The 26,328-nt window shown below is 37.9% G+C and overlaps 1 protein-coding gene across 1 annotated transcript; it reads left to right on the top strand.

Moving 5' to 3' along the window:
* Positions 1-892: 892 nt before the first annotated feature.
* Positions 893-19,123, top strand: LOC136411756 (GTP-binding protein Di-Ras1). Its single transcript, XM_066394448.1, has 7 exons — positions 893-1,031; positions 8,446-8,497; positions 12,967-13,145; positions 15,390-15,621; positions 15,673-15,928; positions 16,907-17,121; positions 18,711-19,123. Exons 4-7 carry the CDS (start codon positions 15,426-15,428, stop codon positions 18,833-18,835), a joined length of 792 nt encoding a protein of 263 aa, XP_066250545.1. The 5' UTR covers positions 893-1,031; positions 8,446-8,497; positions 12,967-13,145; positions 15,390-15,425; the 3' UTR covers positions 18,836-19,123.
* The last annotated feature ends 7,205 nt before the right edge of the window (positions 19,124-26,328 follow it).

The raw sequence follows: 26,328 nt of genomic DNA, 5'->3' as shown, positions 1-26,328 counted from the left end.
TCTAAGAAACAATATAATTGGCCTGCATCTACGCTTAAAGGGAGATGTCCATCAGAAGTGACATCAAACTTTCTTATTCTAGCAGGTGGCATTTGTTTTGAACTTACAGCTAAACATTATTGAATTTAGATTGTGTTTAATTTTCCGATATATAGTCCGATTCCTTAACTGACGACGAAGAAGTTGGAAATGGGTCAAGTCCAGCAGAATGGACATCGGTCCGTTAAGAGCATCAGAATTTTTCGGATTTAGTAGAAAATGAGGATATTCACTTATGGATCTAGATGATGAATGTCCCCTTATACTTTTTAAACGACTTGTTATGCAAATTCTCTGAATCAAGGCAAATTAAGATTCACTCAGAAACTTTAAAATAAAGATAACTGGAAAGAAACTTTTAATTTATCCGAATCAAGTAAAAATCAGAGGCGTGCGGGGCATGGTTTGCAAGTGTTGGTCTTACTTAAATTTTTGAAAATGAACGTGAAATAAACATGTACACATATGAACTCGCTCATTTGGAGGACCTAATGTATCGATTTTTGCGAGGGCCTATAATTAAGAGGCTCAAATGTACTCCATACTCAATGCACTGTTAGAGAAATTTTAATTCATGCTTCACATTCCCCACCTTCTATAGTGGTAGTTATAGGCAAGAAGAAGGGATTTGCCGTCTAAACTACAGGCACGTGCCTCATAATAAAATTATTGACTTGAACTGTATACAAGAGGGCAAGAAATTTAATACACTGTGTGCTGTAGCCACCAGCGGCGCCACATTAAGCGCCCGCTTGACATATGTGCAAAAACAATGAACTACACGTTCCTGCAGGCGCAAAGAGCCCGTGAAGAGCATGCCAAAACGGCTTTAACGTAGTTGCGTTTTGCTCGACTTGCTCGCAGGACGCCCCCGGTTGCAACGCGGCCTTTCCGCACTTTCTCGCTTCGTTTCCCGGCAATTTTCGAACTCGCTATCACTTATCTTGACTCTGTACTCGCTTTATTCTGTTGAAGCCGTTTAGCTCCTTTTGGTAAGTGAACTTCAAAGCACGAAAATATACAAAATGAAGGGACTAAAAAGAACGTTCACAAAGATGTTTTAATTATTGCTTTAACGAGCGCTTCGCCTCGAGAAAGTCCGCTTCAGTTCCCCGAAATTTATTTATTATTAAATATTCTTCGGGAGCTGTTGTAAACTTGTAAAATTTACTTCGTTGCCTCGTACGGTAATTTACTTAATAATTTCTAATCAAGGCTTTTATAAATTAAGAGCTCAGTGAGAGCGCGGGGTGTGCTTAATCGAATTTTCGACTAAGCGATTTTCTCTGAAAAGACCTGCTTAGATTCAGAAACTTCTTTATTGCCCTAAAGCTTCAATAGCTTTTTCGTGAGGTTTCCCTGTTATGAATATTTTGAATATAAAGAAGAAGAGTTTCGAAGCAAAAACCTCCTGTATCTCTACCTTTAAATATATAGTCTAAGACCATTAAATAGCGTTTGGAAATGTTTTACTTCTTATATTCTCATATAGTTTTTCCTTCTTTTCTGTTCGAACTTTTAGAGCGATGAAGGTCAGGAGTTTGGCAACAAAACAGCTAGTTAATTGAAAATTATGATATTACGACCAAGAAGAACCATGAAATCATATAGTCTAAGGGCTATTAGGATCTAATTGAAGAACCCTCGGTGATATTTTGAGCTATATATTTCCTTAAAGCCTTATTTTTTATTAGGACCCCTATTTAAATATTCAAAGCGATGGAGACTGGAAGTTTCCAAACAAAACTCCATTTAATCCTAAATTACGAAAATTAGGATAGAACCACTTACCTCCATAATTTATAAGGCTATTAGCCTTTAATTGAAGGGTCCTCTGTGATATTTTACGCTTCATATTACCCTATAGCGTTATCCTCTATTAGGTTTCCAGGTTTAAATATTTAGGGCGACGAACGCTGAGAGTTTTGAAAGAAAACGTCCCCTGTATTTTGTCCAAAATTAAGTCACACACGTCCATGTAGTCGACGGCTATTAGCCCGAAATTAAAGGGCCTTCGGCGACACTTTACGCCTCATATTCCCATATAGCCCTCTTCACGGAATTGGATTGCGACCTATAGAGTTTCTCTGGGGGAAATCCTGAGATAGGGAAATATTGTATATAATATGAAGCTCTTTGGCGCAAGACCATCACTTTCGTTTTTCTTAACAAATTGAGCGTTTTTCAATAGCAATTTCGTAACGTAAAGAGGCAGGGCTTGGACTTTCGCTGACCTTTAAAAGTGATACGAAACAGCTTTTCTTCCCGAAAGGCGTTCTCCTTTGTGCGCTCAAAAGCTGCTTGTAATCTTGTTTATGGCGACGATAGGCTCCGTTCTGGGGTTCAATACACTAGGGCAATTTACTGATTGCTTCAAAGATACGGAATTTTCTTGCTTCCAAGGGATTTGAAGCCGATGCTGCTTAAAAGGGCACACTGCGGGGGAGTTATTACAGTCTCAAGTATTGCTGAACTAATTAGGGATCGGGTAATCATTCTTTAAAATCCAGTTATTTTTTTTGAAATAATTTAATCCAGAAACTTGAATTTGAAAAATACTTTAAATCCCTTATCTAAACCTAAACTGTCGACTTCCCTGAACCTGCAGACAGCTTATCTACAGGTTTGGGATTTTTAGTGCTTAGGCAGAAGTAAGTACAATGAATAGGAACCAATAAAATTACAAAACAGAAATGTGCAAGCAAAACTACTTTATTAGCTATCTTTTTTATTGCAAATACCGATAATCTATCGATATACATACATATAGATCGATATAGACAATATATCGATAAATAGCCATAAGACAGACAATAGAGGACATTAAGCCGACTGCAAGATTTAGTTTTGAAATGTGCATCTCCAATTCTATTACGAAATCGTCGACGACACCCAATTTCAATGCACGTTATGAATGTTAATTATCCTTCAGTATATTAAATCGATAATCAGGGCTGTATAATCTTTATTAATTAAAGTTTGAGTGAGTAAATTACTGCCTGTTGTTTACTGCATTAAGCGAGGCTCTATGCGTATTTACACGACTAATTTGATATCAAGCTCACAGAAGCATCAAAGCCAAAACCAGACATTTGGTTAAAGTTGAGACTACATTAATAGAACGTCAGTCCCTGCAACATAATAAAGGCCTCACATCATGAATATTATGAGATATGTTTGCGGCACGTCTAAGTTAATATCTCACATTGGATTTCTAGGCTTGATTTATAAATGAAGTGGCAAAGCTTTAATTTTGTGGGCGATTAAGTGAAAAGCGAGTTGCATAGATTTAAATGGAGTTGAAGAGAATTTTCGGTTATAATTAAAATTTTAAGTGTCGCTTATTATCAGTAAATCCTATTACAATTCGGGGTTGAATAATGTACAGTATTTCAACAATAGCGATTCAGTTCTATAATATTCTATATTCCACTTATATCTCCAATTTATCTAAAAACCTAAAGTGTCTTCTATCGTTGGTCTGTTATAGTCCAATTCAAACTTTTATGAATATATCTGATGTGTGGTTAATAAAGGCACATGACTCAAATATAATATTTATAAATTATTGATTTCTAATGACCCCATGAAAACAATTTAAAGGTTTCAGATCTGGTGATCTGGGGGGCTATGGATACAATCTTGTTCTTCCTGTCCAGTGGTTAGTTGTTGTCACTCAGAAACTGACATGCAACTAAACTAAAGTGTGGTAGTGCATCATAGTACATGAACCACATCTTTGGTCTGGTTCCTAAATCAAAATCTACTTTTAAATGTTCTATGATATATGAAGATGATTTTTTATAAAAGCATGCGGATTATTCTCTGCAGGAATTCGTGCACTGCACTGCATTTCTCAAGGAAAGCAAGAGAAGGCTATTCTTGGATCTCAAAAGCTCCTTGGTGCATTTTTGGGGTTTTGAAAGATCCAGTTTAGAGCGCTTTTGAGAGTCCTCGCAGCTATATGTGGGATTCAAAAGAACAAAAAAAACTTTCGTCGCTTGTTAGGAAACGTGGGAATGATTTAGAGGTTTTTATAGGTTCTCAAGAACTTTCTTAGGGAAATTTTCCGCTACCATCATTTCAAAGAATCTTTTTATAATTTAATGAATGCATCCGAAAAATCTCGGGAAGTTTCACTACATCTGAAAATTACTTCAGCGCATCCCTAAGCTCTAAAACAATCTCCGAGCTTTGGATTTACTTTCTGGAAGAAATAGTTTAAGTTTGAAATTTTTAGCGTTTACGGAGAAATAGGTGAAATGAATATGAAGTGAGTAATAAATCTATTTTCTAATTTTATCACTGAGTGGATATTCGGTGTACCTTCTTCTACGTAAATCCTCGAAACTTCCGAACTTAAACTAGAACTTCGGAGTTTCAAATTTGGTACTAAAACTCGCTTGATGTATTTCGTCTGGCCACTACGCCTTGTCAATAGTCGGCAATTTTATGGAGGCACATTTATCTTGATCGGGAAAACTCCCCTCTCATTGGGAAAATTTTCATTTTCCCCTTGGATTTGATGGAGAGGCGCTTAGGACCTGCTGAGTGCCTCTTGATAACGTTCTAATTCCCTGCAACTTTCAATGAAAAATTTACTTTACAGGCCAGATGTCGACAATCCCTTGAGCCTAATAACAAAGTTGGAAGCTTGCTCGTAAATTGTACCCCGTGGAATTGAATTCGCGGAATTTCACGCCCTGTAGAAGGCAAATCTGCCAATAATGAAGAGCCCAGACTCGGAATTCTCGACATACCTTGAACGGAAATTGCAACTTGCTTTGAGACAGTTTTTCCCTTGATTGCACTTGAAACGCTTCTATTATACTCAAATTGGGAGTCGATGCAGTTCGTGCAGACATCCAATTAGAAAATCTCGCTGAAAAGCAATAAAATAATTTTAAACCAAGCTTGTTTTAACCTTATTAAGCAATAATTGGCGTGACTAAATGGTGATTTGTCGGCTGCCACGTGGCATTTCGATGTTAAAATGATCCATAGGGTTTCAACCAGGTGCTTTTCATTAATGAAACCCGAATATGCACGTATTACGAATGTCGAATCAATTTGCTCCATCGCAAAACTGAACAATTAGGTACTTATTGGAATAAATTACCATCGAGCGTGTAATTCAACTCTGTGTAAACTTATATCTCAAAACATTTCCTTTGTTAATTAAGCTTCATGAGCTCTCAAATTGAGCGTCTAAAGAGGTCGTTCCGACACAGGGGTAACTATTGTGGCACAATAGCCATGCCATGGCCCTTCAGACTAACTATGTCCCCTAATTCTGGCCTAAGGGCTCTTTAACTGGCTTAAATAACAATATATTGTATTACTCAATATGCTAACAGGCCCATAGGTTTGTAACCCTACTGATGAATATACTGGTAGAAAATTACCAATACTAAGCAATTTTTTTTAACGCCAATAGTGCTCCTACCAACAAGTAATTGAATAATTTTAAAGGAAAAAATGATACGTCACTGGTTTGAGCGCACTTTTTAATGAATCTGAAAAACTGCTTTCCACGCTCAGATCGGCCCTACATCGATGAATTTAGAAAATGATCTCTAACCATTAAAATCTTATGTTCATTTGATAATTGAATTTGCAGTATTGAATGTAAGAGTGAATCATAGCGGATAGCATCCTAAGAAACCGATCCTGAAAGAAACTGCCAGGAAAAACTTTTTATGACTCTAAAAACTTCACTTCCTGCCGCTAGGGAGACAATACGCCAATGCGCTTCTATAAATTTGCAGTTTTATAAATCACGAAGCAGCAGAGCACTAGATTAAACTGCAAGAGAGAACTTTTCCCCATTAAGGAATGATCTTTCTCTTCTTTCAAAGTCTCGGGATTCAGGACCACAAACAACGAAACTGATGCTCTGCCATCAATATAGCAGACCGATAAAGGCGAAGAGTTATGCAATACAAAAACAACCCCATAATGGAAGCAATGCAGTTGCAACCCCACATACACACGCACGCACTCCACCTCAACAATGAACACATCAAGATCATTTCTCAGAGGAAGACTTCTAAAATAAAGTAAGAGACGTTACACAATCCACATCAACTATAAGCCTACCTTTGAGAGGATTAAGCTTACATCCCCATCAAGCTATATTTCAAAGGAGCTTTTCAGTGAACTTAAAAGCTTTTCCAATTCGGCGTGCCTTAAAGCTTCATTGATTTCTAGTTTGCCCACCGCACGGAAATACTGGGAACTTGAAACGGAGAGGTCTAATATGACAGAAGAAGATTGAAGTAATGTAATAAGAGTGCTGCTAAATGGATTGGATCTTATGAGTTTTAGGAAGACAAACCTAGTACTGTGTCTTCCAGAGAGAAGGAGCAACACAGCAGCGGCCCTCGGGTGTTTCGAAACTCCCGTCCCTCATCGCTGTGGTGTCCGGGTTAATCTACAATGTTCTGGAAATTATACAATTTCCTTAGTTTGGACGGTAAAAGGGCGCTGTGCAAGCATGCCAATCCGGATTCACCTAACTGACCTTTAAGCAAACACTGCATACATAGTCCTAATGAAAACCGCCCAACCGCGAAAAGGGCTGTTGGAAACCTTATTGACTGCAACGAGTGAGATTTTATTGGATTTTCGTCATCATGCCCCAGATAACCGTCTAGAGGGTTTATTTTTCGATCGTCCTCCCCTTAGAGCTCAACTTAATAGCAATTAACAGCTCAATAAAGCCTCTGTTTTCCCAGACTGTTTGCTCCGGCCTGGCATATTTTTTTAACAAGTATTTAAACGAGCATTTATCCACATGAAAAGTTATATTCAATGAAATCTCTCTTTCCCCCGGGAATATTGCAGGGCTGACATATTTCGCATAATATAACATGAAACTCGGAGGTACGGAATGTTTTGTAACATCACATCAAATATTGCTGTGCGAGAGCAAAAAAGGGGAACCGTTATTAAGGTCGAATAGTCGTCATGTCGTTTTCCGCAGGAACTTTAAATGTGAGAGGACGAAGGGAAATTTTGAAGGAAAATTAATTGGGGTTGAAGAATAAAAATATTGTAAGATGCACCTTCCCTACGTCCCCGTTTCTTAACCAACGAAGCTGCAAAACTTTATCGTACATTCCCAAAGAAAAAGATAATTCGCATAGAAATTCCGCGGCGTAGATGATTCGTTTTTTTGGCGAAAGTCCCCTATCGTACAGCCACAACGGTGGCTGTTTAGGCACTTCATCAAATACTGCTTCACCACTTCACTGTTTTTTTGATCAATTAATTTTCAAAATTCCCCTCTCTTTCAGCTACTTTCAAAAATTTTTTGTTACTTGCAACACCGCTGTCTCTTAACAGTGGCACTTACTCTAAAATTCAGTAGCGAAATCACTTCTTTGGGAAGTTATTCTAAGTTTTCCTGTTTTTTAGTCATTTTGAAGTGTATTTAGTTATTTCATCTCGTTCAGGGATGAATATGCCGCGACGCTCCTACACCACTGTTTATTGACCAATAAAGTTGTAAATTTCACTGTCGATACACAAGACGATTATTCACTTCAAACGTAGAAAACAAATTTAGACAGTTATTTTTCAGAATTTCTCTCAATTGAAGATATTTTACCATATGTTTTGTCGCTCCATTAAATGCGGTTCCTTTACGCCAATGTTTTTTCAGCCACTGTTCAGAACTCGTAGAATTTATATTTGCGCCATAACAATGTTCTGAAGTTTTCTTGCTGCAATTTCCTTGAAAACATCGTGCTAATTTCAGAGCGATGAAGGCGGGGAATTTTAAAATTATTAAATTTACTTAGGTAATTTAAGTAATGGAATTTTAAAGATTTTCGGGGCCTGAAGGACAGAAAAACCCAATTAAAAGGTCACGCGCTACAGTTGATAGTAAATAGCGAAAGTTTGATGTTTCCACCTGCGAATGATAAAGGGAAAATATTTAAAGATAACGCAACGAGCTGTATAACCCGTCTGAGAGCATGCACAATCCCTGGAAATCCTGTCAGAGAGAGAAATGTCGCCCCTTATTAAGGAAAAAGCGTGCCTTAGAGGGTTTGTTAAGCAAGACGTATTTCCCGATGGAAACACGGGAAATTCCTGGCAAGAGCATTTCCATGCAAACATCATGGAGCGAAAGAAAACAACTAAAACTAGAATAATGAAATCTCGTAGTCGGGAAACAAAACGATATTGCTGCGGCTTTGTGGACCGGGCTTTGCCAGACCGACCGCAAAGCCAGGTTTTCAGGTGAAGTGGTTAATTTGGTGAATGTGTTGGATATCTGTAAAGCCTTGATGCAAATTACAACGATATTAATGAAGTTCGAAACATACTAAACCGGGGAAATGGTGCATGTTGCGGTTGACCTGCTTCGGGGCATTAATTTCTCTATTTCTTTTTCAGATGCAAGCAATGAACCTCATCTGCTTCAGCAACGCTCAGCTTCCATCAACCTGTAAGTAATAATTTATATCATGCAATTTACCACTTCAACCTATACTAAAAATTTCATCAAATTTAAAACATCAAAGCTCTACAGCTTATAATCGTTTGGGATTTTAACCCTGCACGTTAACAACACAAAGGGGCGCCCAGGGTAAATGCCCTTTAGAAAACCTGCGGGTCCGAACCGGCGCCATTCAAAATGGATAAACGACTTCTGATTGATTCGAATCGTACTACAAGGGATTTCAATTAAGGGAATTTCGAATGAGATCTTTTATTGCAAATATGGACAATGGGGGTGACATAAACAGGCAAAGAGCTTTTTGTCTAAGAGGATGTCTCGTGCAAGGAGTTCTGCCTGCACGTTAGGGTGGGACTGAGGCTCTAGCGATCTGACGTTTTAAGAAAATGCATGGATACTTACAGTTTTTCAGAGCTAACGTTACTTACTACCTTAAGTTACTCATAATAAAAGAAGGAGAGAAAGCGAAAGAGAGAAAAAGAAAAATTCGGGAAATAAAGAAGAAATAGGGGAAATATCCATAAACAAACAAAGGAGACGAAAGGTAAGAGTAAAGTGTAACCCGAGCTAATGTCTGCGACGTATTTACTTTTTCCCCAGGTAGTAATTACGCCCTAGTAATTAAATGAGGGAAGGGGGAGGTAGTATAGGAAATATGATGGTTGAAATAGACAGAATGCAGCTTTCGTAAGTGAAGCCAGAGAGAGTCGTTGAGAAAGATAGCAGAAACAGATAACGAAGGCACAAGAAAGAGAGAGGAAGAAGGAGGGAGGAAATAAAGAAGCGATGGGGGAAGCACCTGGACTTGATAACGTCCAAGAAATTATTGCAAAATGTTTGTTCATATTTCATATAAAAATGACGTTTTTCTAGAGAATCACTCTTCAGTTCATTCTAAGACATGAAGGCAAGTTTGGGGTGGACAAGGGGGGCGTGGCCACAAAAGAAATGCCATACCAATTTCAAAATTAATTTGTAGCGTCTTTAAATAAATATTTATTGCTCGGGCATGTAAATCCAATTATAATTATCTTAAGAACTGTTGCTCTCCAAACGTGAGCCCGTGAATGTGCTCCGGCTTAATATGGGGGGAGGGGGGGGGATTAATGATTTGAATCAATAAGGGGCACCCGTATTTTATATTTGCAAAAACCGATCTTCGTTGGATTCGACACAGCGCATTATACAAACAAAACCATCCACCTGTTCATAATCCTCTTCCCTGTTCGTTCGGTCGGAAATGAATAGCCCTCCAGGATTTATCGAATTTGCTATTATGTACGCATGAGACGGCTCCAGAAACAGGTTTATCGACACTAGACAGTCTGTCGATAGTTGAATGTGATTTAAAGCACTCAGCAATGCTGCAAAAAGTCAATAACCCAATGGAAAAGTAGGTAAATAGAGGGGATTGAAGACAAGACATCTCGCTGTTCAGCCGGAGAAAGGGCGGATTCTCGTTGAAGGGCCACGTTGAAAAGTAGCTAATTAGAATGTGGGTTAATGTCAGTGCGTGGCTGGAAAGGGCGGCTTTTGTATCCCGGAAATTGGGCTTAAAATTTGGCATTTTTCTGTGAATGTGAAGATATTGCTGTTCATACAAGTGAGTTTTTTAGAGTTTTTAGGTCTTATCTTTCCAGGCATTTACTAGGCAGGCACATAAACAGAGACTGTTTAAAGGAATTGAAGAGATTCAATTTAGCAGAATAAGTCGCGGTAAATCGGAGGGAATCCAGCGAAATGCGCCTAAGTGGTTTATAAAACGAAAGATTTACGTATATCCTCAAGTTCCTCTCGTTTCCTTCCGGATTTTGTCAAGACCTGAAGAAACATGGTAGCCACGTTCAAGGTAAGGAGAGCTGCAGTTTCCAGGTCCACCTCGTGAAGAGAGAAGTTAGCTGAGAGTGTTGTCAAAGTATAGGTCTCACTCGACCTCTCGTGTCTCATTTTTGCAGTTTCTCTTCTCTGCAGCCCGATTTCCTTTTTCAGAGACTCAAACTCCTCCCTCCAATCGCACTCCAAGATTCCTGTCTCTTAGTCACACACTTTGGGTTAAGCTTCGGTCCATTGCTTACGGTGAAAGCTTCTCATGGTACTGGACTCTTATAAGACCGACCTCTATTCCAAAATCAGTTCATGTAGTATTAGGATCTCAATGCAACCCCCTCCCAGGCCTGCTCATTTTTTCTCAAATTATTTTTTTAGGCGGCCTTAAATAGGACAAAAAGCTTTATGTTTTAACGTTTGTTTATTTTTCTAAATATTGCTTACTTCACCGATAGCGCAAAATGGCCGATTTTTTAAAATTGAAAGATGGATCGAGTAACACTTCTAATTAAAGGACTTTCAAAACTACATTCAATGGTGTATTACGATTCAAAATCTGTTAATTAATTTTGGAGAACAATAGCTGTAAATTTGATAAAACGCAATGCAAACGCAAGTAAATAGTGCGTAAACAATGGAATAATTTATTTGTTGATAAAAAATCAGTTTGTTTTCGATTTTGTGCTCAAAAACACTCATTAGGTAAAAAAAAGAATAAGTAAATGAATAGGAATAACTAAACACTGTTTGTGAGCACAAAATCAAAAACAATCAACAAATAAGTTTTTTCATTGTTTATGTAATATTTAACTGAGTTTGCGTTGCATTTTTTATGAACTTTATAGCTATCTTTCTCAAAAAGTAATCGATAAATTTTGAATCTTAATACACCATTAAATGTAGTTTTGAAAGTTCTTTAATTTGAAGTGTTACTCGACCCATCTTCCAATTTTTAAAAATCGGCCATTTTGTGGTATCGGTGACTTAAACAATATTTAGAAAAATAAACAAACGTCAAAAGATGGTAATTTTGTCCTATTATTTATTTATTTAAACCTTTGCTTCTACAAGTAGACGCGGACTATCGGCCTTTAGATCTTTCTGCCCTTGCAGGTATTTATAAACACATTTATATAAAATAAATTGGATTGTTTAGCTTATTGTTGAAAATGTCCAAATAGGGTTGTGTTGGAAAATCCGAAGCGGAAATATTTTGTGTTTCTGGTTATACACAGAGGGTCCAGCATAATTCACTTGTGGGGTTTGTTTTTGCATTTATCCTGTATTTTTAACAATCTATCTGTTAGCTTTGTTATGGGTTGCTTATGTTTGTTATGGGCGCCTACCCTTTGTAGACACCCAGAGATTTTTTTTTGTTCTATTTAATGCTACTTTTGAATTAAAAAAAAAATTATTTGGTAAAAAGTTGGGGGGGGGGGGGGGGGGTACAATTTAGACTCGCATGGTATAACCGGCGCACCTTTTTACCTAGGTTTCTAAGAGCGTCTGCCCCTATCCCAATGCAGTGCTAATATCCTCGTGGAGTCAGGGGAGACGTTCTCATTCCTCTCTTCTTCTAAGTTCTTACGTATTCTTTGTCAAGTGCATTTCCCGTGTCCCTGACCCTGCAACGAACAAAGCAAGCCCTTGAAGCCGCCATCTGATTAGAATTCGCCGGTGTCTGATCGATTATCTCTAGAACTCGAAACATAAGACTTTAAGACTTGGATGCACCCATTCAGTTCGGGTTTCCACTGTCGAGATTTCAGCAAAATCGATTTCTAATTTCCTGAGTGCTCAAATGACAGACTTAGTTGAGCGCTAAGGATCTGTTTTATCAATTTATAGAGCCTTAGCAGCGAATATTCGCTCAGGGGATTTGCGTTTGGTTTTTAAATTCGGGATGATTGTTTATTAGCACTGCAATAAAAAATTGCTCTCGATGGGAATGAGGAAAGCTGCAAAAGCATCAGCGAAATGCGGTCGTGTATTATGCTCGACACAACAAACAAAATGTTACGATAACGAGTCGAACAGACAACAAATAACGTTTGCTCTGGTATTATTATTTCGTCAGGCAATGCACTGAATAATTTATATCATAATATCGCAGGCGAAATGAATACATTTCAATGTCATTACAACATTCTCGGGCGCCCTGCAAGGCTCTCAAAGAGCCAGTTTTACTATCCTCCCCTAAGCGAAAGGAAATCCACACAAAACATGCTCCTGAGCCCCAGGTGCAACCAAGAAGAAAACGTCATTTTCTTACTTTCCAGCTTTGTGTTACTCCAGGCGAAACAACCCCACGTAAATTGAATCTACCTGTTTTTAATTATTTATTAAACCTTCCACTCTGTTGGCTCATTCAGTATTAGGTCAGCAATTTTACGCTCAAATGGTGCATGCAAAACCAGACGTGTGCACAGTGTAATTAAACGAGATTAATTTATTATCCTGGATATGCCTGGCAGAGATTCCGACCCCCAACCGTCCCTTTAAACATCAGGTATGATGTTCCACCCCTGAACAAATATCTCTTTAAAATCACCCCCAAGGAGAGATCGGGGGATTCCCCTGGTTGCAGACCTCAACGCCGCTCTGCCTATTTATATATTTAATTGTTCCAGGAAACTTCCACCAAAATCAACCATCTCCGGACCATCCTGTGCCTTCAGGACCCAACTAGATTCCTCCTGACACCACAAAGTCAACACCAGGACTGATTAAAACTTTCCTCAAAAAGTGAATACCGTGGAGGCATGTGAATGATATGTATAAGAGCGAGTTGTAATGCAAATACATTCAGGTAATTGAAGCACGAATTGTATTAAAAGTTAGCTGAATGTTTCAGTTTGAAGTTAAATGGGTTGGTCTGGCAATAAAATGGCGGAGCTTTGTTTCGTTCTAGCCAAATACGTTCCAGGATTTTATTTAATTAATATGGAATTCGATTGTGTTCGAGTGCTTTCCATTCGTTGACGAGGTTTTTAATTCCACAGAGCTTTTGTGGGCTTTATTTTTTAAAAATAACATAGAGTTCGATGATAAACAGTGATCGCAATAAGGCATCAAAAGCTTGAAAGAGCAAAAACGTAATTAACTGAAGCATTATTGACAATGACTAAATTGATATTGGAGCGAAATTTCGTTCCTCCTATGAGTGTTTGGACAGCACAGAAATCATATTCTTTGTTGACAAATCAAGATGCAAATTTCACTGTTGACACGCCATAACTAGATGCAGGGCCGGGCTTGGCAAGTCTGGGACCCTGGGCGAAATTTTTAATCACTCCCAAAAATAACCATCAACCAGGAAAGTCCATCACATTTCCTGGGCCGTCGCTCAACCTCACCCCCACCCCCGCTTCCGAATAAGGCTGGTACTGACCAAGTGATCATTGACTTTAAAAGACAGTAGCGTAGAGGGTTTTTTTGGAAAGTGACAATTTTTCGAAGTTCCTGTCATTTACATCCACCATAAAAAAGGTTTTCTAACTCAGTTAAATGCGATTCCTCCTCGTCGCTGTTTATTCACCAAGAAAGATTTTGTCTTCCAAAATTCTGTAGAGTAGAAATGTCTTTCGTAAGCCACAAATTTTAAAAAAATTCATGTCTTTCAGCCGTTTGTGTGTATGTCGTTAAATTCTGCTTTTCTACGCCACTGTTTCATGCGCAATCAAATGATTTATTTCCTGTTTGTACACATCAAGCAGGTGATTATTCGGCCCAATATTGAGTAGCGTAGAATGTTTACTTGGACAGACAGAATTATTCTTCTCAATGCTTCAAATTCGCATTCTCTACTCTACTGCCCCTTATCCCATCAATTGATACATTTTATTATTTATGGTCATAATCCCCTAACAGAATGTTTACTTTAAAATTCAATGGCGTAGAAGGTTTAGTCAGTTTCAAAACATCCTTCTCTATCAGACTGTGAAACATTGTAAACACATTTTGCAGCCTCAATCAAATGCGGCTCAAATGCGCCACTACACGTTAATCAATCAAAGCGAATTCTACCTTATATGCCCAGTAATTTGACGATACTCTATTTGCAATTCAATGACGTAGTTTTGTCAGCTAATTTCTTTTACATTCTTTTCTGTTAACCACTTTGAAGTGTGTTTTACCTTTTCATCAGATGCGGCTCTCCTACGCCACTGCTTCTTAACCAGCCAACTTAAATGATACACAAATGGCAAACTTCTCCATTTAAATTCGACGCTTCATAGAGCTGATTTCCTAAAAAAAAGCTTCAATTTTCCATAATGGCATTTTTTCCAAGAATTTATGACTTCTTATTTCGTTCCAGAACTTCCTTTTTCATTCGATAACGATTTGTTAAAACTCTTCAAATTGCCTTCGGTTTCTCCAATGGGCGCCTCCCCGCCCCCACCAAATAACTTCTCAAGTTAAACTTTTAATTAATATTTCACAAATCCGTGTTTAAGGACATCTTGTTGCGATTTGTACTATTCAATTTTAAGACGGTAACGACCAATGTGGAGTTCGGGAAGAAGTTTCAACGTAAACTCCGCAGATTATAATGGAATTCCAAGTTTGTACCAACCGACCGACCGGGAGAAATTTCCATCACGATCGTAACGAGGAGAGTTTAAGTTTAGTTGGGAGAAGGAACTGCATAAAAGGCATTTTAAGTGAGTAAACTGAGTTTAACGGGGAATTTTTGAGGTTGTACCAATGGTTCTTGAAAGAAATTGAATCTGGTGCTTTCAGAGTTGAAAATATTTCCTGTCCTCCAGCCCCCCTCCCCCTTCGTCTTCTCTGATTTTTTGCAACAGAAAAATTTTCATTCAAAAGCAGTGGCGTTCGCCTCACACAAGTCCAGAGTCAAAATCTAGCAAAAAGTTTCATCGATACTCTCTCTGAGCCAGAGGGGTCGTTTAATGATTTTAACTCAAACAAACACGAAACAATTCTGGCAAAATGGGATTTAACCCTTGAATTAAATGGTCCATAAAGGAGCCTCTAATCAGGGGCGTTTAAGGAAATTTTTGTAGTTGTTACCAAGCCTCTTTCGTTGCAGAAGGACCTCCTTAAGATAAAACCGATTGAATACAAAATGTCGACAATGAGCGATTATGAGCGAATACGTCTGGTCATCCTGGGAGGACAAGGGGTAGGCAAGAGCTGCCTGATCAAGCGTTTCCTCTTCAACACCTACTGCAACAAGTACCGAAGCACCGTTGAAGACCTCTACAACAAGGAGTACGACCTGGGACACATGACTCTAAAGGTGGACATCTTGGACACTGCCGGTAAGTTTCTGCAGCCATCATTGACGTTTACAAAGCAACAATTAATTCCAGGTGATTTGCAATTTCCTGCCATGCGCCGTCTCTGCCTAGCAACGGCGCACGCTTTCCTATTGGTCTATTCGGTCGCCTCAGCGCCCTCTTTCGACAGCATAAAGCAGTGCTTTGAGGAGATACGGGAGAATAGGAACGACTACCAAGATATCCCCATAGTGGTGGCCGGCAATAAGTTGGATCTGGCAACTACGCATCGCGAGGTTGCCATTGAGGACGTTTCAGAGTGGGTGTATTGCGAATTGCCTAAGTTACGGTAAGTTTATGGATATTTTTAAGTGGGAATTAGGGCGGGTACGTCTCTGCCTTTTATCCATGATCATTAGGTGCTAGTCTTCTTGCTTGAGAGAAAGTTCTCCGTCCAATTACAGGGGCGTATTTGACGTTTTTTTCTTTTAAGATAGTTCTAAATGACTATTAAAACCATCTAATTTTATTACATTATTTTTATACAAAAATGTAGTCGCATACGTAGACTATTTTTGATGATAGAACATTTTGATAATCGCTCTCCTTTTAAGCTGGTTTCACTCGTGTCAACAAACGTTTATATAAAGGAGGGCACTGCTCTTCATTAAAAATAAGCGGCAATTTTATAGATTATCTCAGAAAATTCAGTGGCGCATGCTGTTTATTCCAATTACTAAACATATTTTCAAGCTCTACCATTCTAGCCTGACAGTTATGCTGTTTTCCTCCTGAAATTTATAGTAAAATGCTTCTGCTCCACGCAGAAAATTCATATGAGCTCATGAGAATTTGCACCTCTAAACGGCAAATGAGTTCCATAACACAAAACGACAGACGGTAAATTTCCGGATTTGTTCCTAGAGAATCTGAGAGTTAACAACCCAATAACACCCTTTTTTATTGATCTAGTGCCATAAAAAGTTTATTACTCTATTTTATTTATGAGTTTTTCCACTTATGGCAGCAAAATGTGTGAAATAAATATACCATTAACGCCACATGCTCTGCGTGTTTGGGTGTACTTAAAGGAATGTAAAGGCAGTTATTAAATGTCAGGAAACACACCACAATGTTTACAGAACTCCAACTTTGACTAAGGAGAATCCAATGAAAAACAAACTTCAAAGTTCATTAAATTTAACTAATATTTTGCGAAACTGCCTCCGGGCATTAAAAGCAGGTAGAACTCCTTGGAGATTTCGTTTTTACTGCCCTACGTTTATTAAGTGTTTAATTAACGACTGTGTATTTTCCATTACTACAGAGTGAAAATTCTCGAATGTTCTGCCAAAGACGATATCAATGTCCGAGAAGTTTTCCGCTCGTTTCTGACCCTCTCGAAAATCCTTCCGAAAAATGATGTCTTTGAGGCCAATTCTGGATTGAAGAGGAGGTCCAGTGCTTATGTGTCTGCCACAAGCAAAGGAAAGAGAAGGGCTGAGAGCCCTTTGCTGGAAAAAGACAAACCGTCTGGATCAGGTGAGAAAAACTGCTATTTTGGACGGGAGGGGGCGCTCGTTAGGGCAAAATGAGAATTTTGAAGAATACTGTATTATACTGATTGATTAAGGCCAAAAATAATCACATCTCCATAACTTGTGGAAGATACGAGGTGGACCTCAGCAGGATTTAGATAGAGAAAGAGAGAGAGAGAGAGAGAGAGAGGGAGAGAGAGAGAGAGAGAGACTTACACAAATTGATATTTTTGGGAGACCAGTCTGAAAACTACTACTTCAATCCAAAATTTGGAATTTTTAGTCCCACTTCATATTTTTTAATTTTTGTTTTCCTAAACGAAGAAAAACAGAAATATAAGATTTTTTGAAACTCCCTGTAAATTTTTCTAATTTTTCTTTCAAATTCGTGCAGGATTCCTTTCCACGCAACCCTCTCATGTACTGGATAGTCCACGTAAGATTCACTACCTTAAAACTTGTAGGGTTTAGAAAAAAGTCTAATATAAAAGTTATTTAGTTGTTCATGAATTTTTATGTTTTAATATTTTTGAAGTTACAGAGTGGTCCAGAAAATCGTGGCGACAAAAATACATTTTTTTTAATGGAATACCTTATATTTTGTGACCGATAAGAATTCTGCTTGTAACTATTAATTAAATTTAACTTGTAAGTACTTTTGCTATTATAAAATATGAAAATTTTTAGCAGGTTTTGGGTTAATTCAATCTAAAGTAAAAATCGAAGAAAAGATAACTTCTTCAAATTTCTTGGTAAATTCACATCGTGTTAGTTAATCATTTGAAAAGGTGTCGAGTTAAAAATAAAGGGTCATTCTACTAGAGTATATTTTTTATTTTCGAAACATTTTGTACAGAGTGCGAAAAAATATTCAAACTTTCCACATTTGAAGTGACTGAAACTCGTTTTTTTTTTATGAGAAACCCCTGGATGAATTCTTCTTATAATTCACTTTCAAATAATTTTGCTATGCAGGTGGCATATATTTCCTCTAGTTTCCTTGCCGACCTGAATACTGCATCACTTTGATTTATAGATATTGATTATTGTATTATATTTTTTAAACCCTCGACATTACTAATTCGATATTGATAAGTCAGTTTCTTCAAATGTCCTCAAAGGTAAAGTTCAACGGTGTCAAATCGGGACTTCTAGGAGACCATTTAATGGTTCCATATCTTCCAATAATGAGTTGAAAATTTGCATTTAATTTTTGGTTGCTTGGATACCTCCAAAGCCTATTACATTCTAGATTGTTTCATTACCTAATAAGTAAGATATAAATAATGCCGAAAGTATTAATCAGCTAACTGTGTAAGATCTCCATGATGCTACCTTGTAACTTTAAACATATTAAAAAATAAAAATTCACGAAACACTAAATAACTTTTATATTACATTTTTTTCTAAATCTTATGATTTTTGAGACAAGATAGTAGACCATCTTACGTGGACCACCCTGTATGTTTTTTCTTTATTACACTGTCACAGCCGTTACATAAGCCCTGGAACAGTTATCCCGGACCATAATTCCGGGCCAAAAAAATTAACACTTATTCATCCCTTTATGCAGTAAACCCTGATTTATTGCAGGTTCGAGCAACCTGGAGGGCGTCAGCCAGGCCAAACCCAGATCCAGATCGTTGATTCGTCGCGCCAGCAGGAAAGCAAAGCAGCAAATACGTGACGCGCAGGTGGACGACTGTAACGTGTCCTAAACTGCTTACCGAGGGTCCAACATTAGGGTAAGGGCATCGTTTTGGGCCCCAATAAACATTTCTTTTGTCTCTTCTACGATATTGCGAGCTAACAGGGTGCGCCGCTGCAAAGCTCCACACATTGAATTTTTCTCAAGCGAGCCAATCAAAACAAATTTAGATAAAATCCAGGTACACACTCAGGGGAAATCAGCGATGATTTTGTCTTGAAAAGACCTTCCTGTCGAACAGACAATAAAAGCAAATTATCTTTGATTTCTGTTTGTTCCTGCACATCTTAACGTCATTTCTCTCAACGACAAGTTGTTATTTCTTTGCTAAGGGGGCCTTTTCGATTGACTTTTGCTCCCTCGCTCAAAGGGCTAAAGCACAGCCAAAAATTTGCCATGAAAATTATCGAGGTTATTAATGGGCTAATTTAAATTCGGAATTTAAATTGGGTATAAATTTCACTCCTCGTTGGCTTAGAGTACGCCCCTGTAGTTCCCAGATCAACGGCGGGGATAAAAGTATTTTGCTGACTTCACTAAAAAGAGTCTTTAATTTATTACTCGAGAAAATGGATTTTTCCAATGTTGATTAATTGAATAATGAAGCACTAGAAAACTATTGTTACCAGCGAGCTCAAAATCCCTCCTCTCGTTCTGGATATCGATTAGACGTGCCACGCTATAGAATGCAAAAAGCTGTAAATCAGCTTGTGAGCTGCATAAATGCAATCAATCAATAATTTTGTAATATCGTTTGTAACAACTTCTCTCAAGTTCTCTAGACAAGTTAATGCTAAGGGGTGTTGCTAGAGCCAATCGATAGAGGAGGATTCCCGTTGTTCAAGAGATTCTAGAGCGATTTTTGTAAGGAAAAATAATATGGGGATAAGTGTATGGGTACATATGGGGGTATAAAATAAGTAATATGGGGATCATGGCAGGTAAAAAAACTTTTAGCATCGAGTTTTATTATCGCTCTCAAGGAAACTCGTCCCAGGTTTAAACAGCTCGAAAACTGAATGGAAAAATATTATTAACCCTTGAATACAGGGTGTAACATGTTATCATGGAGATATTTCAGGGAGCCATAGTGCCCTGCAAAATAATATTAGAAAATGCTAGTAGACCCATGATCAAAAATTCAACATTTTCGATATGCAGGACATTTTAAATTTGACCCTCACCGTTGAGATCTCGGAAACTAGAGGAGATAGGAAGAAATTTAAATGGGGGCGAAATTACGGTTTTTAGCGCTTTACAAAATGCCGCTTTCAAAATTTTAATTTTCCGAGTACTTCCGAAGATAGCTGAAAAAAAATTAAAAATTGGAGATTTTCTTTTAATTTTTTGTTAGTTATTTAACAAGGAAGACCAAAACCACAAGCATATTTTTATTGTCACTTTTCCCTCAGTTAGACGCTAATGTTATCAAATTTGCCATCCGACATTTCGTCTTTCGGCTACCATCATCAACTTTATTTTTTCTTATCGGTGCTACATTGGATTTTTCGACAGAAAAATAGTCGGATGGCAAATGTGAAAACGTGCTCGTGTACCTGAAAAAAAGCAGCAACGAAAATGTATTTGTGGTTTTAGGCTTCCTATTCAAATAACACTAAAGAAAATAAAAACGGAATCTAAAATTTTTGTTTTTTTTCAGCTATTTTTGGAAGTATTCAGAAAATTAAAATCTTAAAAACGATATTTAGTCAAGCGCTAAATTACGCAAATTTGCCCCTATTTAAACTTCTTCATATCTCCGCTAGTTTCTGAAATTCCAATAGTAAAGGTTGAATTTGGAATGCCCTGTATATAGGGAGGCAAAATTTCACATCTTTTAAAGGACATTTTCAACAGTTTTAGTAATTGTGTTTCCGATTACATTGATTTTATTTCAACAAATTTGACTAAATGTGACAAATTGCTTCGGATAGTTGTTAACTGAGTCGGATGATTATTTTTTTCCTTACTTCCTTGATATTCTAATTTCCATCGATAGAAATTTTTGCAAATTCTACGAAAACGGCGAAAGATACAAAAATACTGCAAGATGCCGAAAACCTAAAGAATTGAAAAAGGAATTTAAGATTGGTATATACAAGATGTTCCAAAAAAAGATACAAAGCATAAAATAGTACATGATCCAAAAAAACAACACCCCGTGTATGGTTACCGATGATTGTGACATTTTATGATAGAGGGTCTTAAAGAAAATAGATGTACGAAATTTTAAAAATTTAACTTAAAACATACGTGAAAAAAATGCAAAATATAAGAAAAGATGTGAAGCTTTACCAGCATGTATATCGAAAATGGCGTGTTTTTGACCATGGATCTATTATTATTTTTTTATTATTTGGCAGAGTATTGTCCTCCCCCCCCCCCCCCCCCCGTATATTTCTATGACTATTTGTTATAGCTTCAATACAGGGTATCCTAAAAGTTATGCTAATAGGCTGCACTGTCTGCTCAAACGACGGGAGGATTTACGGTCATTTCATATCAAGTCAAATCAAGCAGTTTCATAATCAAGTAATTATTGAAATATCGAGCAAAAAAATCCTAGATTTTCCTCTGTGTGTCTGTCCTCTGCATCATTTTCCAGGTCCTGAATTTTGATATGTTTGGGATATAAATTGGCTGATAAGCAGGGCATTTTGCACTCGATACCAGGGCAATTTAATTTCCATTCATTATTCCATGTTCGAACTCTCGTCTCCAATATCAAGATCCGATACGAGATATCCGACGTTCCAGGGAAAATCATGCAGTGGCTTAGACTCCGGGCATGACTGGATTCCCAAATTGGGGAATACAATCTGTGTAGTAAGATTCTTGAGTTGACTCTCGATCCCCCAAAACGACTTGTGACGTTGATCTGAATTATTAGGTCGTGTAGTATGAAATGAGTAGAATTGAATTGAAACTTTAGTCATTTTTTTTTCATAAGAAATGTTTTTATTGTCAATCGAAATATGCACCACCATTATCAATACACTTCTGCCATTTAACGGGAAGTTCATTGATTCCCCCCTGCTGTAACAGCCTGCAGGCCGGGAGTCGATAAACTCTTGGAAGGCAGCTTTGACAGCCTCGTCGGAGTTGAATGTTTTCCCTACCAAGAAGTTATCCAAATTTTGAAAGAAGTGGTAATCAGTAGCTGCTAAGTCGGGTGAATACGGTGGATGACGAAGAGTTTCCAATTCCAACTCCTGTAGCTTGGCCAAGGTGACTTGTGCGGTGTGTGGCCGAGCGTTGTCGTGCAACAATAGCGGTGCGCTTCGATTGACTAATCTTCATCTTCTAATCATTTCGATCAGTTGTCGGCAGTAGACATCAGCCGTAATCGATTCACCAGGTTTCATGAAGCTGTGAAGGATGACACCTGCGTTGGACCACCAAACGGACACCATAAGCTTCTTTTGATGAAGATTTTTTTTCGCACAATGTTTTGGTGGTTCATCTTGATCCAACCACTGCGATGAACGTCTGATATTGTCATATAGGATCCATTTCTCATCACAAGTAACAATCCGATTCAAAAATGGATCGTTACTATACCGGCACAACAAAGAAACACAAGCTTCGAGACGTCGTTCTTTCTGTATGTCGCTCAACTCATGCGGTACCCACTTGTCCAGCTTTTTCACCATACCAATTTCAGCCAAATGAGTCAATATTGTTTTTTTGGTTACACTGAATATTAACGATAATTCGCTTGCACTTTGACGTGGATTCGCTTCCACCACGGCTTTCAGATAATCGTTATCCACTTGAGTTTCAGGTCGTCCACGTGGTTCATTTGTTAGGTCAAAATTGCCAGAACGAAATTTCATGAACCAACGAGATACTGTTTGCTGTGAAGTGACTTCAGTACCAAACACATAATTAATATTGCGAGCCGTCTGAGCTGTTGTGGTTCCACGGTGGAACTCATATTTCATTAACACACGAATTTCACTATTTTGCATGGCTGCACAAAAATTTTTATAAAAATAAAAGTTTTCAATAATTTTTAACACTTTAAACTCTGATCGAAAGAGGAAGAATGTGCCTTTTCCACATAAAAAAGTCAAGTCCAAATATACATTTAGAGTGGTTATTCGCAGTTGAATGTGGCATTTCGAGAATCTACTCATTTCATACTACACGACCTAATATTTTTTTCCTCAAATTTTAGTTATTTATTTACTTTTTTTAAAATTAATTTTTAATTAGTTTTAATTACGTGAAACTGTTTTCCTCAAAGGGCAATAAAACAAACGGGGCCTCCCCCGTGCAAGAACCATCCCTCCTCCGTCCCACCCCTCTATAAATCCCTGAAAACAAGGACACATTTAGTCGTTAATCCTCCCTTTTCACAACTTAAAAAACTGATTTAACATCGCTCATCCCTCTGGCACGATCGGCAAGGCGAATCGACAACAATTTTCCGAGCCAAATTTAAATTTCCCAGGTTGAGTTCCTTGTTTTTCATTATTAAGTTTCCCGTTTTCTTTCTCATCTAGGAAACGAGATTCGTAATACCGAAACCTCAAAGAGTCTCCATATGGATTCAGATTGTATTACTCCAAAAACCTTTTAACGACTAAGAGAAGCTAATAGAAGCTCTTGGCTTTAAGTTGTCTTATGTAAATAGTAATTGAGTTGGAATGGCTTAAAGGAGGCTTTTAAATTGTCAGAAAGTGCTCAAATGAATTGTCGCAGTTTGACGGGCTGATAGTCAAATTAACGTGCACGTGGCTTTAGGGTTCGCTTTGACACAGCTCCTTAAAAGTGATTCTTAATCTGCCCTTGGGGTTTAAACCCAAATTTACCTTAAGCGTTAAGATGTTGGAGCGTTGAGCAGAGTTGTTACAACCGATATTTAGCTCCATTTGCCAGAGCGAAGGTTACATTACGCGAAAGGGAATATTACGCGAAAACCCTTTGATTAGAGATTGAGACAAATATAGTCAAAATTAGTGTAAATTTCAACTTGACATAGTTATCGAAATCCAGAAGCGTCTCAGAAAGAGTAGACAAAAACCTAAAAATACGTAGGACTTCTTAGGGGAGCTATAAATTGGAAAGTGTAACATTTTAATACGCCACTGACGTACTGGATTTTAAGATGAAAATTGTTAAATTCCTCAAAATCGATCATTTGGGTCGTTAGACTGAACAAAGGGATTATAACTCAGAAGTTCATTCAGGGAGGGTGTTAGGGGCAAGTCCTCTCCCACCGCGAAGTCATCCTATTTTATATATTTTTTTAGAAAATATTATCAGAGAAATTAACAGAAAATGCAACGAATGTGAATATCAACTTTATTATTTGAGGGTAAAATTTGGCTCAACCCTACATAATACGCACATCTGTATTACTCCCTACTCTTTTACCATTCACCACTCAAAGATGTCAAGGACTGCTACTTTGCTATGAATCCTCCTCCCAACACCTCTCCTGGATCCGCTTCTGAGTATACTTGACAAGGGGGTTTAGAGATTTTTTTACTTCTTGACTTGTTGGTATTCCACTGAAAACTTCCATTTAAAATTAAAAAAATGTTGATGGCTTCAAAGGATCGAAATTTGAATTTGTGGTAATTCGTAAATAAAATCCAGAGGCGTGTCCAAAAGGGTAAAAACGTTTTAAAAATAAATAAAACTACTACACCCATAACCTTTAAAGTTGCAAATTCAAATTTGCGACTTCCTGGTACGCTACTGACGCATTCGGTTTTAAGCAGAGCATTGCTAAACCCGTCTAAACATCAGAGAATAGGGTTTACTGCAATTTTCATAGATCAGGGGCATCTCCGAGGGAATCGAAAAAATTGAAACAAAGAAGCTCAATACATACAGGGTGTTGCATTGAAACATTCCAGATTTCCTGCTTCAAACGCTACCTCTTGCCAATTTTTTTTTAATTTAGAATAATAATAAAACGGTTGGGAAAATTTAAGGATGGGGGCAATCTTACTCAAATTGCCTCGAAATTATGCGAAAAAAATATACAGGGCGTCTCATGATTTTGAGATTTCCACAACTATTTATAATTGAAAAGAATTATAGGAATTCGTGGGTTCAAAATGGAGTAACATGGGATCAAATTCTGAACATTTAGATTAAAATTCCCCGCTATCTCTAAAGAATTTCCAAATCCCCACAGGGAATCCCTTCCAGGTCCCATAGCATTGAGGCTCAGCGAGTCATCCCCCCCTACCTCCTTGACCTTAGCAGGACCTTCGGGGGTTGAAAGTAAAGCAACCCTGAATAAAACAAACAACTCATTTCGGGGATGTTTTCAGTAAACGGTACACAATATGCAAATCCCGAAATACCCTCTAAATTATTATTTGTGAGCTTTTCAGCACGGGCACCGTTTAAATTTGAATTAAAACCTCTCGAAACGTTTTAATTTATTTACCCCTCCCCCTCGCCACCCCAAAATTGACCTGACGTGCAATTTCCAGTCAAGCGAACTTGTTTGGAGGATCTATTAAATTTTTGATTTATTTCCCCCCTTTGTCCCCCTGCACCTCTCATTTTTATTCATTACTCATGGACCGAAGTGTGTGTGGAGGTTTATTACGGCCACCCCTGAACACGTATCATGTCCACTTAGGCTTAATTTAAGTAAATCATTAAGCACATAAGTCACTGTTTTACTGTAAGAGTATCTACTGTAAGTGTGCTATAAGCAAAGGGAAAGGGACTTTCAGGGTTGTTCTCGTTGCTTGCAGGAGTTAGTCAGAATCTACAAGATTTCAAAGTGAAACGTCTGTGAGATGTTATACGCTTCTATAGAATTTTATATGATGGTTTACTTGTGAGTTACGTGACCAAATTTCTTATATAAAACGTTCACTTTAATAGCAGATAAGGTTTATGTCCAGTTATCATAGTCCAGACGTCTTAGTCCTAAGGATGGCGATGTTTTGGTTATACTTACACGACAGACCATATTGTTGTTATCAGCATATCCGTATGTTATTGTGTGATAGGAGTAGTAGAAGAAATTTGTAAGATATTCTATAAAGTCTATTAATTACATTTTTTTTTTACTTGATGGTCGTTTCATTGGCGCTAACATTAAGTAGAGCCTCCCTTAAACCGCTGCTGGCCGTGGTGCATCGCTAAGGAACACAAGGAGCCACTAAAAAGGAGCTAAAAAACAGAAAAAATGTTTTAGGGTAACTTTTTTCCAGCAAAACTAAAAATCAGTAGCGTGGGCACTGGCCATGGGAGCAACCAATGAATTCCCATATTGAAATTAAGTTGTTCGCCAATAAATGTCCAAGTGTGCCACTGGATAAAGTTAGCGCGATAGAAAAGAGGCTTCATTTTCACGGAGCTCGTTTTAACGAAAGCAGTGGCGCCACTTGATAGCTTCATGTGAGAAATAAATTAGGGAAAAATATTGAGCTCACAATCGAGCGTTGTACGCCAATGGTTTCCCCTTAAACTCGGGTTCGGGAAGCACTACGCATGAAGATGGATTCCGTTTCAATATAAATT

Source organism: Euwallacea similis, chromosome 10 (genome assembly GCF_039881205.1).
Source record: "Euwallacea similis isolate ESF13 chromosome 10, ESF131.1, whole genome shotgun sequence".
Lineage (NCBI taxonomy): Eukaryota > Metazoa > Arthropoda > Insecta > Coleoptera > Curculionidae > Euwallacea > Euwallacea similis.
Note: the sequence above shows the minus strand (reverse complement) of the source record. Positions and strands in the feature narration are given on the sequence as shown.